The following is a 17,623-nucleotide window of genomic DNA, read 5'->3' on the forward strand; positions in this document are numbered from 1 at the left end:
TATATTTAGTCTTTATCTGCTGCCAAGAACATTTGGAGTTGGGGTTGCATCTAAAAATCAATGAATATTAATCTTTCTTAGTACATGCACATTTTTATATCTTATAAAAATAGGCTATATTACACATATAGGCTACACATACATATACATAACTTTACATAAATATAGAACGTATTTGTTTAACTTACACATTAACAATCAGCAATCTTTCTCCAACAGTCTTCTCTTGCTTTGGCAGCAGAGACCGTATTGTTTCGAGCTTGAAATACATATTTAAATTCATCGTAATTATTAATGATTATCTCTTGCTCCTCCGCGGAAAAATATATCGCTCTCGCTCTACCCGCGATTGGTTGTTCAGTGTCGACGTCACTCTTTTATGTGCACGCGCGCGTGGAGTAATCATAGCTTGAGGATCAAAGCCTGATTTGACAGAGAAAGTTGATGAGCTGCATCATGGTACCAATAAAGCCTGATTGCATCGGTTTGGTTTTGTCAACTCAAAACTAATCCTGTAACCCCGAGTTTGTTCAGCTACCTTCATGGTACAGGTCCCTGGTCCTTATAGTTGCTGCTTTCAAAATAGCCTGTATGGGCAGATCATACTGCGAGTGCGTGTTTACCAAACAGAACACGTGCACGTGCAGGACTGTGAGCGCGCGCGTAACGTGACGCCATCATTGTTCTGCGCGTAAAAAGTGAAAGCAAATGACCATAGTTCATGTTACGCCATTTAAACAGCCAGAATCGATTCTAAACTGAGTATCAAATGCACAGTGTTTCATGGAAACCTTCACAAAAGCTAAGACCGGAACTTAGGTGTAACACGGCGGTGGATTTTGTGAACCTGAATGTGATCAAACGTTTTTCGAGGTGAGTGTTCAGGGGCCTCATTTATAAACGTTGCGTACGCACAAAAGAAGGCGCACGCCGCTCTCTACGCAATAATTGTTTTTTTTATAAAAATCAAACTTGACGGGAAAATTTGCGGTCCTTCACGCAAGCTCTGACCCAGGCGTACGCACAAAAACGGGTGAAATGAGAAATGGCGACACCGTCGGAAGATGGAAGAAACACGTGAAAGTGTGTGAAACTGTAGACCGTTAAAAGAAATGGCAATACTGCCCCTCATAACATGAAGACTTCACAAAGCAAGTCTTGCAGACTACACGAACACCCGTTTGATCGATCTGCAGTGTAAAACAAACACAATCAAACGAAGATTACAACATAAATGCAAATTAACACATATTTGCAAAAAGAAAAGTGAAATATGTTCTGCAATAATATGCAATTCATCCTCATAACACATCTGTAGCTTGTCAGATGCAATCAAATGGATGGTAATATGATGCCATCACAATGCGTAATGACGCACAATTCACATTGAGTGAAGTTACGTTTCTTGGTTTTCCTCTGCCGTGATTTCGCAAACTTGTGGGCGTTTCACGGACTATTTATGGGCAACTATGGGCGTGACATGAAGCCGCAAAAGCTGCGCTACATTTAGAATTGATTGTGATTTATTAAGGGAAAACTGCGTAGGATGTGCGTGCGCACGGTTTTATAAATCCGAATATTTCTGTGCGTACGCACGTCCTATGTTTCATCCGTAAACGACGCAAATCCTACGCAAAGTTTTATAAATGAGGCCCCAGGTCTCGAGACGTTTTACGGGTGACTTTTAGGCCAATATTAGCCTATTTCCCCTAAAGGACATATTAGTTATTTTATCTGTGTTTGATATTTGTCATTTTAGAGCAAAACATGGTTTCATTGTTTCGTGTTGTCTGTGATTTATGTAGCATTTGTGTAAGTCAGCAAATTCACTTTGGCAAAGATGTGGGCCAGATAAACAGCTGAGCTGTGGCCCAGATTAGTTTGTGTTTGCCGGCCCAGATATGGCCCACAACTCCTTTGCCAGAACTGAACCAAAGGACTGCCATAACTCCACCAAGCATGAGCCAAATACTACAATTTCATGTGGCCCATATGTGAGCCTGGTATGCAACTTTAGTATGGTTGAGTTCTGTTAAAATCTAACGGCCCTTATGTGGCACACATGCAGCTGACAGTATTTAAAGTCTTATTAACTCACAGGTAAATTAAACACTCAACAACAAATGTACTCAAAACTATTTATTTTGACAAGCATTTAAATAATTACAGCTAAAGTGTTGTACTTAATTACAGTAGTATTCAGTTGAAAACATTTCATAAAAATAAATATAATTACAGCAAGAGTTGAATAATAATTACAGTAGTATTCAGTTGAAAACATTTCATAAAAATAAATATAATTACAGCAAGAGTTGAATAATAATTACAGTAGTATTCAGTTGAAAACATTTCATAAAAATAAATATTACGGCAACAGAGTTGAATTTAATAATTACAGTAGTATTCAGTTGAAAACATTTAAGAATACATAGAATTACAGCTACTCAGTTGTACTTATTTTAAGTAGAATTCAGTTGAAAACATTTAAGAATACAAATTAATAATATAAATAGCAAAAGTTAATTTTTTACACCAAAGTTCAAAACACTCGATCAAAGCGTGTATTAATGTTATATTCAATTAGTCTAATGAGAGTAATACAAATAAATCACAGTAACTTGGTAAAGAGAACTTTAAAGAGAAATTAAGAAAGTTAAAGCAAACTTGAAAGGTAAAGAGTTGAGAAGTGTGTTGATGTGCAGAGAAGTCTCCAATGAGGGTCCGCAATGTGTTGACCTTTTCCAGTAAGGGGATTCTGCCTGCCTGCGCCTGCAATAAAGAAGAATTTAAATAATGTTAGCAGCAATACAACCTGGAAGCTAGAGCTGCAGGATAATGAAAAAAAAAAATCATTAATGTAAATTTCCTTTAATATTTTAATTGCAATTATTAACAAATGAAACACCTCTGAATTACCACTGTATGAAAGTTTTTTTCCAGTAATTTTTCAAAAGGAATTGCAAATTGTATTTTTCAATATGTGGGCCAGAATTATACCATAATTCCTAATTTAAATTTTTAGAATACTTTTGCACCAACCGGTTCAAATTTACAGTACTGCATGTATTCTGCTTTTTTTTATTTTTTAAAAAGACATGCACACTCTAATGTAAAAACACACCAACACAGACAGCATTAATGTCATGTTTTAGTCCAAAGACAGAGTCAACAAAAATAAGTGTTTTTACTAACACAAAATAAACTCAAGATAATCCGCAATGATGCGAGACAATTTGAAAGCAGAAACAAACAAACAATAATGGGCCAAGTACTGAATGCAAGGAGGAACATAAAGGGTTAGTTCGCCCAAAAATTAAAATTCTGTCTGTAATTACCCTCAAGTTTTTCCAACTTCTGGGTTGTACGTCAGAGCGTAGACTCACTATTGGCCGACGCTGGTCATGTGTGGGATGCTGGCCAATCGTGAGCCTACGTTCTGACGTACAACACAGAAGCACTGTGCTGTTACACTACGTGAACTCACTTAGAGGAAAATGAAGAGTTGAATAAAGTCGTTATTTTTGCTTGTTTTGCACACAAAAAGTATTCTCGACACTTGATAAACTTAAGGTTGAGCCACTGTATTCTTGGACTATTTTAACAATGTCTTTACTAACTTTCAAGGGTTGGCAAGTTTCAATAACAGAGAAGCCTATGGAGGAGTGATCCAGCTCTCAGATTTCATCATAAATATCTTAATTTGTGTTCCGAAGATGAACGAAGGTCTTACGGGGTTGGAACAACATGAGGGTGAGTAATTACTGACAGAATTTTCATTTTTGGGTGAACTAACCCTTTAAATACACAGTGATAATGAACTAAATACAGATAGTTGTAGGCATGCGCTGGTATGAGACTTTGACAGAATGATAATCTTATATTGTGATTACAGCTTTAAAATGTATGATTGAAACGATATGATTCGCAATATATAAAAAATAACTTTCTTTAAAAACAAAACATAAAACTTCTAAATAAAAAAAATGCAGTCACTTAAGTGAGCCATGTATGTGATCAGGTAATGACAAAAAAAGAGGGAAAACCAGAATAGCTAACCCTATCCCCTGTAATTATTATTAATATTTTAATTAAATTAATAAAGATGTCTTACTTTTGCAATTATATACTGTAATTATTGTACTGTAAATATTTTTTATTTATTTATAATGCATTCATAATAACAACATTACAATAATATTTCGATTGCTTCTGATAAACAATAATACACTTCATCCTTACGCATCACTTTCTGTGAGGACTTTTACATGCTTTTCCCAAATCATTGAAGTGATGTCAACGTCCGGGTTAGCAGTAGCATTCGCCGTCAGGCAAGTGTTATTTAAATAAACTCCCGATGTACTTACAAACTTTCCCATGCCTCGTTTTATGAGTACAGAACCTATTTGTACTACTGTAGAAGTTTGGTACCATTCTGGGCATTATTAGTGGGGTAATTTATGAGATAAACCTGGAGCCGTTAGCGCCTGCACTAAGCCACATCCGGCTGATATCTCTAAATAAGCTCTAACTTAAATATTGTTTGGCTCGATCTCATGGTGCAAATGACCCTATAGGTTGATTTTACTCCGAACCATCCCTTTAAGCTCTGAACCATGAATTTGTGACTATTACTGAGATAATATATGAAATAAAAATACAATGTTCTGTAAAGCGGTTTTGAAAAGTTGTGCATTGTGCAAAGTGCTATACAAATAAAAGTGACTTCTAAAAAAGGTCTCACCAATGACAACTTCCTTTACGACCAGGCGTTGGACACCAATCTTCCCATTGACTTCTCTCCAATTCATAACGTGCCACAGCAGTTGTAAAAGTGCCTTTCAGCACTCTCCACACGGTGTTATTCAGGTCAAAGCCACCAACCAGACCCAGATAGGTAATCTGATAGAAAAAATAAAAAAAACATTGTGTAAGGGGTTGAAATATGCATTTAAATAGACCACCCTAAAATGAAAGTGCTTTTATATTCAAAAATGAACTATAAACTATTACTTACTCCATCTGAAACCATATTTTCTAGGTTTTTAATATGGAAATTATTGTCATTGCCCCACCCATACCGCACATTAGGGCTGGGCGGTATGACAGTATACCATAGCATGGTATATAGTAGGCTTGTTTGAGATGCGCCTTGCCTCGCCTGAAATGTATGCGAGAGTAGGCGGCTGCAGTGAGAGGAGGAGTGAAAAAAGTGCAGGCAAGCCGGACAAATCTCTCTTCTCGCAGTGGATCTGACACCTGTGAGATCAAAGATGGATATCGCGGGATTCACGTTCGTGCACAGTGTTGCTAATGAACTGGATGCAATTCAATTTCTGTAGCTTTTATATGAAAATAAATAAAATGAACAAGACACCCAAAGTACTTGTTATTTAATTCCATTCCAAATACATGTTTATCAATATTTTTTCTTTAATACAGACATATGTGTTTTTATTTATTTATTTTTAAATTAAATTGCATAACCGAAAGAGATCGCACTGTCAGATAGTTTGGGAATATTCACACATAACATACACATAAAACCTGATATTAGAGTTTTAAAATCAAAAATTTTAAAAGAGAACAATACATCATGGTTGTTTAAACCAATGAGCATTAAGCTGTGTCGTCAGCAAGTCGTTTCCCATCGTGCTTTTGATCAGCGCAGTCGGTGGAGAAGCAACTGCGCTCGACTGCAGAATCCGACACGTGCGCCTTGCGCTCGCGAGAGATTTTTGACATACGTCAGCATGACATCAGAGCCAGGCGGACAGCACTCAGACACATTTCTAACCGGCATGCATCTCGCGCTGATCACCGGTGATCGGTTCTGCGCAGATTTTGCTCATCTCAAACAAGCCTAATCTCTATCGTTAGAAATCAGAGTAATTATAAAAATGTCCTGCCTCTTCCAAGCTTTATAATGGCAGTGAATGGGCGTTCAATTAATTGATAGTTAACAGAAATACAGCAATTCATTGTTTGTTCATGTTAGTTCACAGTGCGTACCTTCATGTGAAGTTAACAAGTACAATTTTTGGTATTAAAATTTTGGTCATAATTTTGGTATTGTGACTTGACACTAATAGCCTAATGTTACAACTTTAATTTTAAAGAGGGAAAAGTCATGAGAAAAAGTCATGGTTGAATATCATTTCAGAGTTAAATAAAAAGATACATACAATAATGCACACGTATTAATGTGTTTATTCTTGGAATTTTTATATTATTATGATTAGTTGAATGATTGTGAACACAAATTAGGATTTAGGTTTTTTGACAAACAGTAACACCGACATTGGACTGCGTCGCCTTAATTAAGTTGGCTTGGAAAAGTTGGAGAGGCCAATTAGACTCCATCAGCTGCCGCTCTATGTACTATTTCTAATTCATTGAGACTAATTTAATATTTCTTTCTTTCTTTCTTCCTAACTAATTTATCTATCTATCTATGTCTTTCTTTCTTTCTAATTCCGAACTAAATTCAAATTTTGACAGTTGGAGAGGCTCATTAGACTCCATCAGCTGCCATTCTATGTACTATTTCTAATTCATTGAGACTCATTTAAGCTTTCTTTCTTTCTTTCTTCCTAACTAATCTATCTAACTAATCTATCTATCTATCTATCTATCTTATATTTCTTTCTTTCTTTCTAACCTATCTATCTATCCATCTATCTATCTTATATTTCTTTCTTTCTCTCTTTCATTCTAACTCTAAACTAAATTCAAATTTTGACAGTTGGAGTCAAAGTTATTCGACGAAATTTCGCATCTAGTTCACAAATAGGCTACTAGTTGGGGGCCTTAAGCACATAAATAGGTAATTTCGCGCAAATTCATCTAAAAGCGCCAAATTTGGCACAGATGTAGCTCAGGTCATACCGAAATGATTTAGCTAGGGCGCCGGAGCCAGCGACCCTCGGGGCCAAGATGGCGGCCAAATCCAATATGGCCGCCGCCCGAAAAGGGTTCCGGCTTTAACTTTTGAACCACATGAGTTACAAATACAAACTTGATATGTTTTTCAGCTTAATTGATCATGAGAAACACATAGGAATGTTTATATTTATGACCCAGTATATCTGGACCCCTTGATCCTCCAATTCCAATATGGCCGCTGTCCAAAAAAGCAGTTTGGGCTGTAGTATGGGGCCTTACACACCATTGTTCGCGCAAATTCATCTACAAGCACCAAATTTGGCACAGATGTAGCTGAGGGGATACTGAAATGATTTAGCCAGGGCGCCCGAGCCAATGGTCCCTGAGACCAAGATGGCGGCCAAATCCAATATGGCCGCCGCCTGAAAGGGTTTCGGCTATAGCTTTTGAGCCAGATGAGATACAAATACAAACTTGATGTCTATTTTACCTTCTTTGACCATGGGAAACCCATAGGAATACTTACATTTATGATTGGGTATATCAGGACCCCCCAAATTCCCTAAATTCAATATGGCTGCTGTCCAAAAAACGGTTTTGACTACAAATTTTGAACCAAATGCGCTACAAATGAGGATGTGGTGTCTATGTTATGTTTATTGACCACAGGAAGTCCATTGGCATATTTATATTTATGCTTGTGTAAGTCTGGAACCTGTATTCTTTTCAAGACTGTGGTTGAAAATCCTTTTTTTTTTTACCACAACTTTGAAGGTTATTCTCAATGTTGATTCATTTCCTTATAGAAGTGAAATGGTTTTCAGTTTACCACAGGTGAATACATTTCAAAGTGTAATCATATAAGAAAAAATAAGACACAATTAATATTGCAAGGCAACATTTATATTGTCAAATTGTTAAAATAATAATATAGTCAATTTTTCCAAAACTCTTAAAGGTTTGCTTAGCATAACAAAAAAACAGCAATAACATATAAAACAACAGTGAATTCTCATGGTCTCTCACATGAATTATCAATATCACTCACAATCACCGGATCTCTCATTGTCTTCACCATCATTGTTTGTACAAGCACCCTCACATGCACATATAGAAGTGCAACGAACTCCGGCTTTACAGCACTTACAGTGCCCTCTACATGCTGTCTTGCAGCCACAGTGGAGGAGAATGGTGCAGGCTTTACTGGCGTCTCTGAGATTAGTCCAGTAAGGTTCCCAAGTCTTGCTCGTAGAGTCCCGAAACCATCCCCATGCATTAAACTCTGGGATATCTTGCTGGACAGCGGTTGCCTGATTCCAGTAGAAGCTGGCCTGCAGAAGTGCTCTTTTGATGTGCTGAATCAATGCAGCTTGGGTGGGTGGCAGGTTCTCGAGAGACTTGGTACCATTCGAGAAAGGTGATGTCTAGCTTCATCTACACGGCTGGAACCACAGCTCTTGCTGTACATGATGAGCTCATGTGACAGATTCATAGCTCATGGTCCAAATGGTCCGGCCAACTACTGAAAAAACATTCCATGACTACGTTAACACCAATATTGCTGGGTTTGTGAGGTCACACATGAGCTATGAATCTGTCACGTGATTGGATATTGTGTTTGATACATATCCAGAGGAGAACCTCAAAACACAAACTCACCAACGCAGAGGAACCAGATCAAGAACTAAAGTAGATGGGAGAACTCCAATTCCAAAACGTAACTGGATATATCTATTATATATATACTGGATATATTGTTATATATCTAACTATTTGGATATATCAGTGAAGAGATAACCAAGCATGGCATGTCAGGTAAACTCCTCCTTTCCACCAAGAAAGATGCTCTACTCTCCAACAGACCAGGGTATGACATGTCTGCCCTTCAGCCTTGTAATCATCCAGAAACAGATACAAGAATAATCCTGCATCTTGCACATGCTGGGGCCAATGGCCATAAAAAGGCATTTGTCCGGACTGTCGACAGCGATGTTGTCATCCTTGCCATCCGCTTCTTCAACACACTCGGCCTCACAGAGCTCTGGATCGGCTTTGCAGGTGGAAAAAACTATAGGGACATTCCTGCTCATGAAATCAGCAAGGATCTTGGTCCCAAGAAGTCACTAGCCTTACCACTCTTCCACGCTTTAACAGGCTGTGACACAACCTCAGCCTTCCTGTGCCATGGGAAAAAGAGTGCATGGGCAGCTTGGGAGGCAACACCAGATCTCACAGAATCTCTGGTTACCCTCACCTTGGAGCCTGAACAGATCAACAATGACGTCCATGTCCAAAGACTGGAGCGTATGGTCGTCATCATGTACAGCAAGAGCTGTGGTTCCAGCCGTGTAGATGAAGCTAGACATCACCTTTTCTCGAATGGTACCAAGTCTCTCGAGAACCTGCCACCCACCCAAGCTGCATTGATTCAGCACATCAAAAGAGCACTTCTGCAGGCCAGCTTCTACTGGAATCAGGCAACCGCTGTCCAGCAAGATATCCCAGAGTTTAATGCATGGGGATGGTTTCGGGACTCTACGAGCAAGACTTGGGAACCTTACTGGACTAATCTCAGAGACGCCAGTAAAGCCTGCACCATTCTCCTCCACTGTGGCTGCAAGACAGCATGTAGAGGGCACTGTAAGTGCTGTAAAGCCGGAGTTCGTTGCACTTCTATATGTGCACGTGAGGGTGCTTGTACAAACAATGATGGTGAAGACAATGAGAGATCCGGTGATTGTGAGTGATAATGATGATTCATGTGAGAGACCATAAGAATTCACTGTTGTTTTTTATGTTATTGCTGTTTTTTTGTTATGCTAAGCAAACCTTTAAGAGTTTTGGAAAAATTTACTATATTATTATTTTAACAATTTAACATAATATAAATATTGCCTTGCTATAATAATTGTGTCTTATTCTTTCTTATATGATTACACTTTGAAATGTATTCACCTGTGGTACACTGAAAACCATTTCACTTTTATAAGGAAATGAATCAACATTGAGAATAACCTTCAAAGTTGTGGTAAAAAAAAGGATTTTCAACCACAGTCTTGAAAAGAATACAGGTTCCAGACTTACACAAGCATAAATATAAATATGCCAATGGACTTCCTGTGGTCAATAAACATAACATAGACACCACATCCTCATTTGTAGCGCATTTGGTTCAAAATTTGTAGTCAAAACCGTTTTTCGGACAGCGGCCATATTAAATTTAGGGAATTTGGGGGGTCCTGATATACCCAATTATAAATGTAAGTATTCCTATGGGTTTCCCATGGTCAAAGAAGGTAAAATAGACATCAAGTTTGTATTTGTATCTCATCTGGCTCAAAAGCTATAGCTGAAACCCTTTCAGGCGGCGGCCATATTGGATTTGGCCGCCATCTTGGTCTCAGGGACCATTGGCTCGGGCGCCCTGGCTAAATCATTTCAGTATCCCCTCAGCTACATCTGTGCCAAATTTGGTGCTTGTAGATGAATTTGCGCGAACAATGGTGTGTAAGGCCCCATACTACAGCCCAAACTGCTTTTTTGGACAGCGGCCATATTGGAATTGGAGGATCGAGGGGTCCAGATATACTGGGTCATAAATATAAACATTCCTATGTGTTTCTCATGATCAATTAAGCTGAAAAACATATCAAGTTTGTATTTGTAACTCATGTGGTTCAAAAGTTAAAGCCGGAACCCTTTTCGGGCGGCGGCCATATTGGATTTGGCCGCCATCTTGGCCCCGAGGGTCGCTGGCTCCGGCGCCCTAGCTAAATCATTTCGGTATGACCTGAGCTACATCTGTGCCAAATCTGGCGCTTTTAGATGAATTTGCGCGAAAATGTGCTTAAGGCCCCCAACTATACTACACATGACAAACTATACTATTTTATATGTGTACGACAGTGTGCTGTTGATTTATAAACAAAAACATCTTAATTTAAAACGGCAAACCAGCGAACTGCTATAGCCTACATTAAACTTTATTGTAAGTAAACTGAGGAAAATATTAGCTAGTTCAACCCCTTCCTCGATGAAACGAAAAACTAAACGCATAATAACATGCAATATTGACACAAAATGCTGCATATTTCAATTATATGACTTTAAAATGCCAAAACATCACTTACCTGAATGTACACAGTCGTGAGGAATGCAGAGTAAATGGCGTCAGCTGCCCAGCGTCGCAGTCAAATTTGCGCCGTAGTCTCTCCACCAATAGGAGGGAAGATGCATAGCAACCTGAGGTGTGGAACGGCGGATGTTTGCCGCACTTGATTTCCGGATTCCTGTGTTTTTCCACGTATAAGCCAAATGTTTACCAATTACCACAAGTCGGTGTTTCTCACTGTGTGCCATAGCTCAACCACATATGGTTCTCATGTGTTCGTTGTTATCTGGGCCATATACCTCAAAATCAGTTGTGACCACTGATCTATATAGAATGATATTATATAGATCAGTGGTTGTGACCCAAGAGAGCATTTCCCGCAGATTTTAAAGTTATGGCAAAACAAATATGGCTACAATATGGCCCATATCTGTTCAGCCATGCCACATCTAGGCCATATGTGCCAGGTAATACCCACATGTGGCCCAAACGTAATTGCTATCTTTGTGTATTTGAGTGAATGCCGCGTCTCATGATCCTGTTTCTCTGAATCTCAGGTTCCGTTCAGCTGAATTATTGTTTATCATTTCCATTCAGAGTCAGTGGTGAAGATCAGATTCTGTTTCAACTGTTCAGCTTCATCATGGAGGAAACTCAAACATCCAGAGATGAAGATTTTTATCCAGGTTTCAGGTATTTTGAATAAACTCCAGATTAAATCATCTTTAAATTATAGGCAAGAAGATGTTTTTATTAAGTTAAAAACTTTAATTTTATCGAAAACCATTAGACCAGAAAGTTTTTTTTAAATTAAAATACCTTTTAAGAACTTATATGAAAATATTATCACCATTAATTATAAATTGTTTATGTTATAGTTCAGTTCATCAGAAGAGATCAGTACCAGAGCCCAGCTGTGTGTCTATGAGGAGTGACGCGTCTATGGGTCGGCCTGTAAATTTTAAGAGTGCAGATACACAACATGATATCAGGTATAGTGTTTCTGTGAAAATATGACTACTACAGCATGATATTTTTTATTATCAGAATAATATTGGTGAGATTTTCTTCAAGATGTGTGTAGCGAAATCAACTCAAATGAGGGGAATGTATAATTAATAATTAACAATTAATCATACTGGTTATGAGCCATTATTACCTACACATTTTAAATCGCCCAAAAAGGGAATACATAGCCCGTATATTTGTCAAGTCAAGTCAAGTTTATTTGTATAGCGCTTTTCACAATACAGATTGTATCAAAGCAGCTTCACAGTATTAAATTAAAATAATACAACAAAGTTTGTTTCAAGAGGAATTTATTGATTGATAAAATTAAATTAAATATCCCCAAAATATCCCCAACTGAGCAAGCCAAAGGCAACAGTGGCAAGGAACCGAAAAACTCCATCAAGTGACCTAATGGTGTCCTAAAACTCCATCAGGTGACCTAATGGAGAAAAAAAAACCTTGGGAGAACCCAGGCTCAGTCGGGGGCCAGTTCTCCTCTGGCATTTATGAGCTAGAGACCGGATTGTAGTTTGAACTGTAGGATTATATGAATGCCTGGCTGAAGAGATGCGACTTTAATCTAGTTTTAAACTGGGAGAGCGAGTCTGAGCAACGAACAGTATCAGGAAGACTATTCCAGAGTTTTGGAGCCAAATGTGAAAATGCTCTCCCTCCTTTGGTGGTTCTGGATATCCTAGGTATGACCAAAAGCCTTGAATTTAGTGATCTTAAAGAGCGCGATGGATTATAGGGCGATAGAAGATCCGTTAAATAGACTGGAGCTAAGCCGTTTAGGGCTTTATAAGTCAGTAGCAATATCTTATAATTAATACGGAGCTTTATAGGTAACCAATGCAGTGATGATAAAATCGGTGTTATATTATCATATTTTCTTTATCTCGTAAGAACTCTAGCGGCGGCATTTTGGACTAACTGTAGCTTGTTTATTGAGGATGCAGGACAACCAGCTAATAAAGCATTACAGTAATCCAGTCTCGAGGTCATGAATGTGTCACAGGCCGGGGTGGAGCGCCAGCGGGCCGCCCACCCCTCACTTGCGTGCCGCCCCTGAGGAGCTGACCGTGGACACAAAGGGAAAAGGCGGACACAGAATTCAAAATAAATAGGCTCTTTATTAAATAATAAAAACAATCTTAAAAAGTCTCTTCGTCAGCGTTCTCTTCGCGTATCTCAGCACTTTCAGACAGAGAGAGGAATGAACAGAATTCACAGCTTCCGTGTTCTCTTCTTCAGCGTTCTCTTCGCCTATCTCAATACCTTCAGACAGAGAGAGGAATGAACATAATTCACAGCTTCCGCGTTCTCTTCTTCAGCGTTCTCTTTACGTATCTCCGCACCAGGCTCAGGGAAGAGGTTAATGGTATTTCACCAATGCAGCAGGTTCAGGCAGAGAAGGGGTTAATGGTATTTCACCAGCGCAGCTGTACACTCACAGGGCTCAGGCAAAGAAGAGGTTGCGTATCTCACCAACGTAGCTGTACACTCACAGGGCTCAGGCAGAGAAGAGGTTAATAGTATTTCACCAGCGCAGCTGTACACTCACAGGGCTCAGGCAAAGAAGAGGTTACGTATCTCACCAGCGTAGCTGTACACTCACAGGGCTCAAGCAGAGAAGAGGTTACGTAGCTGTACACTCACAGGGTTCAGGCAGAGAGTATTTTCCCCGCACAGCTGCCAGCGATTACCCTCGTTAGCTTTCACTCCCGATATGTTTTTCCTGCTTCCGTGTATCCCCGGAACCGGCCTTGTGTTACACCGGAAGTGCTCCCCGCCACAACAACTTCCCGGCCTGTAGTTCCGGCTTTCGTCACCCTGTGACAAATGCATGAACTAACTTTTCTGCATCAGAAACTGATAGCATATTACGTAGCTTAGCAATGTTTCTAAGGTGGAAAAAGGCTGTTTTTGTAACATATGAAATATGATTTTCAAAAGACAGGTTGCAATCGAGTATAACACCCAGGTCTTTTACTGTAGAGGATAAAGTAACAGGACATCCTATGATGTTAAAGTTGTATTGTGCAAGGTTTTGTGGGCGGTTTTTTGAACCGATAAGTATTACCTCTGTCTTGTCTGGATTTAATAAAAGAAAATTACGCGTCATCCAATCTTTTATATCTTTAACGCACTCTGTCAATTTGGAAAATTTAGCGTTTTCATCCGGCCGTGATGAATTATATATTTGAGTGTCATCAGCATAACAATGGAAACTAATTCCATGTTTCCTTATAATATTTCCAAGTGGCATCATATATATTGAAAATAACAGAGGGCCTAATACAGATCCCTGCGGCACTCCATAGTTTACTGGAATTATGATCGATTTTTCTCCATTTAAATAGACAAAATGGTAGCGGTCAGATAGGTATGATTTGAACCAGCTTATGCTTGTCCTTGAACACCAGTATAATTTTGTAGTCGATCTAAGAGTAATGTATGATCTATAGTATCGAACGCAGCACTAAGATCAAGTAAAACTAGAATTGAGATACAGCCTTGGTCAGAAGCTAAAAGTAAATCATTTGTGATTTTAACGAGCGCAGTTTCAGTGCTATGATGCGGTCTGAATCCAGACTGAAACTTTTCATAGATATCATTTTGTTGCAAGAAAGAGCCCAGTTGAGCAGACACCACTTTTTCTAATATTTTAGACATAAATGGAAGATTTGAAATGGGTCTATAATTTGCTAGATTATTATGATCTAATTGTGGTTTCTTAATGAGAGGTTTTATAACTGCCAGTTTAAATGTTCTTGGAACATGACCTAAAGATAAAGACGAGTTAATAATATTGAGGAGAGGCTCTTCCACTACAGGTAACACTTCTTTCAGTAGTTTAGTTGGTATAGGATCTAATAAACATGTTGTTGTTTTAGATGAAGTGATAAGTTTATTTATCTACTCAAATGAGTTCTTGTGATGATATCACTAGTTGAAAACAGTACTATTTTCGGAAAGCATAGGCTCTGATATTGCGCAGGTGCACGTGATGCAAGGCTGTCAGAGCCGACAGACTTGTGTGACTCATTTCAGTGCAAAATAATTTGGTAAAAAACTATTTAATATACTGGAAATAGCCTACTTGTTTTTTATGTTTATTTATAATTCATTTAGGCGAGCAACAAGGCTACCAAGTACTGCGCACAGTGCGCAGCTAATTCATTTAACGGTTTTTTTGTTTTGTTTTTTACGTCATTTTTAGTAGATTTTTTGTCGAAAATTTCAGGATTTCAGTCGAACAAGATTTTGTTTAGTTGATTACAGCCCTAATTTTTTTACAGTCTATGTTTGAAAGTCTCTAGGTTTACACCGGTGTCGTGCCGAATTTCTACCCCCGCCAAATTATTACCCCCCTGGTATTGGTAGGTTTAGATTAGTTGTGGGGGAGGGGTTAGGATTAGGGGTGGGGTTAGGATTAGGCAATCAGGTACTGACTTCAACGAGGGGGGTAATAATTTGGCAGGGAGTCGAAATTCGGCACAACACCGGCACGCGCATGCCCAGTGTTGGTGAATGGTCACGTGATCTGCGTTTTCAGTCCTTTTAAAGGACAACTCCAGTGAAAAATTAACCTTGGGGTAATTAACACATGGTTACCGAGTCGATCGTTCCCTGGGGTGCGTTTTCATGATAATCGAATGTAAAGAGTTTTATTTATAAAAACAGATTAGCTCATAACACTAGTATATGGGGCAGAGAGTAAGTAAAAACAAATCGCAAGTTAATACCACTAACAAGGCTCAAAATAGCCTCACACTAACACGGTAGCATAATAAGGGTCCATACATGCAAACCGAAGCATTGAGAGCGTTGTAAGTGTACAGACAGTTTAAAAAGAAGATACTTTATAAAGACAGTACATTACGCGTTTACAGGCAGCGGGCATCTTGGAAAACAGACTCGATTAATCGAGCCACGAACGTCCTGCTACGTGAGCTGGTCGATAGGAATTACGTTTGTGAAATCTAATGTAGCAGGGCGTTCGTGGCTCGACTAGTCGTTACTGTTTTCCAAGATGGATCCTGCCTGTAAATGCGTAATGTACTGGCTTTATAAAGTATCTTCTTATTAAACTGTCTGTACACTTACAAAGTTCTCCATGCTTCGTTTTGTATGTAGGGACCCTCATTATGCTACCGTGTTAGTGTGAGGCTATTTTGAGCCTTGTTAGTGGTATTAACTAGCGATTTATTTTTACTTACTCTCTGCCCCATATACTAGTGTTATGAGCTAATCTGTTTTTAGAGATAAAACCCTTTATATTCGATTTTCATGAAAACGCACCCCAGGGAATGATCGACTCTGTAACCATGTGTTAATTACCCCAAGGTTCATTTTTCACTGGAGTTGTCCTTTAAAGCCACACTAAGTAGAAATTGTGTTTTTGTCAAACAGCGACCCCTAGAGTCGCTGTGGAATACTTGCACTGTCGTAAATATATTATATTATAACGTTTTTACATGATTGCAGCAAAATCACAAGTAAATAGTCTATAGTCTAGGCCTACTGTATAATTTAATTTGTGTTGTTTTTATTGGAATGTAAACATTACAAAATGCCAGATAACATCAATTAAGTTAAATGTACGTCGCATTATTTAATAACATTGGCCGTTATGATGTCATTAGACATGATTATTGCAATTTATCATAATAGTTTGCAAATTGTGCTCGTTTACACTATTTACAACCTCTACGTTAGGCTTATTTATGATAATTATGTGAGATATTGAAAGCTGTTCTCATGATAATCGCAGGAATCAACGTCAACAGCGTCGTCTGTATGATATCCCTCAGGACTACGTGATAAATACACCTCACAACACCTGAGTTCAGCTGGCAAACTAATTCGTGAGGCATAGCTATCTGATTTATCAAAACGATTCCATTTACACCTGGTCACATAAATGTATTTTTGCGAAACGGATTTAAATTCGATCTTCAATTCTCGCGCTATATGCAGATTTAATGGAGTTCACGTCACCGAAAGCAACAGATATGAGCTGCATTTTATTGATCATCAGCTAAAATTTCAAAATCAAAGACCGCAATAAGAGAGAGCAGTAACAGCCCTGGTAAGATCATTTCGTTTCTTTACTTTTAATGATGAAGATTGTGTGTTAAGCGTCTGCGACTTACTTTCACTTTGATTTGCGATAGTTTGCACGTTAGCTTGATGCAGTTGCTCATCTGCTGTGATGCGTGTTCCAGCGCGTCGTCATATCTGGATATAACATATAGCCTATACAACGCTCTCACACGTTTTTTTTAATTTTATTTTTTTAGCATTTTTGGGAGGAGTACAATTTACATATGTGGTTTCAAAAACCATATGCGTTTACACTTGTCCAGTTTCGTCTGGAATGCGTCTCAGACCTCCTCCTGAAATGGTTTGCGGGATCGGATTCAAATCTGTCTCAAATGCGTTTCGGAGGGCATTTAAACCTGGACTTTTCACGATCGGATAGCTATCCGATCTGAGAAAATGCATGAAGTGGCCAGGTGTAAACAGCCCCCATGACAAAAACATACGCACGAAAGCCGAAAACAAACGCTGGTTGGTCTCTCACGTCCAAATTTAACGAAGTGGTGGGGGAAG

General features: G+C 38.7%; 1 protein-coding gene and 1 long non-coding RNA gene across 2 annotated transcripts in view; one reads left to right on the plus strand and one right to left on the minus strand.

Moving 5' to 3' along the window:
* Positions 1 to 699: 699 nt before the first annotated feature.
* The window catches only part of LOC309506434 (NACHT, LRR and PYD domains-containing protein 3-like), a 59,038-nt gene continuing 42,114 nt past the window's right edge, over positions 700 to 17,623 (plus strand). The window contains exons 1-3 of the mRNA XM_082180381.1: positions 700 to 873; positions 11,591 to 11,686; positions 11,872 to 11,985. Coding sequence (XP_082036507.1) covers positions 770 to 873; positions 11,591 to 11,686; positions 11,872 to 11,985 — 314 coding nt within the window. The 5' untranslated portion in view covers positions 700 to 769. The remainder of the gene's footprint in view (positions 874 to 11,590; positions 11,687 to 11,871; positions 11,986 to 17,623) is intronic.
* LOC309506468 lies at positions 1,889 to 11,192 on the minus strand. Its single transcript, XR_014208773.1, has 3 exons — positions 11,013 to 11,192; positions 4,742 to 4,899; positions 1,889 to 2,769 (listed from the first exon to the last, which is right to left on the minus strand). It is a non-coding gene; the product is annotated as an uncharacterized lncRNA (long non-coding RNA).

This window comes from Leuciscus leuciscus (assembly GCF_965113295.1).
Source record: "Leuciscus leuciscus genome assembly, chromosome: 9".
NCBI classification, from domain to species: domain Eukaryota; kingdom Metazoa; phylum Chordata; class Actinopteri; order Cypriniformes; family Leuciscidae; genus Leuciscus; species Leuciscus leuciscus.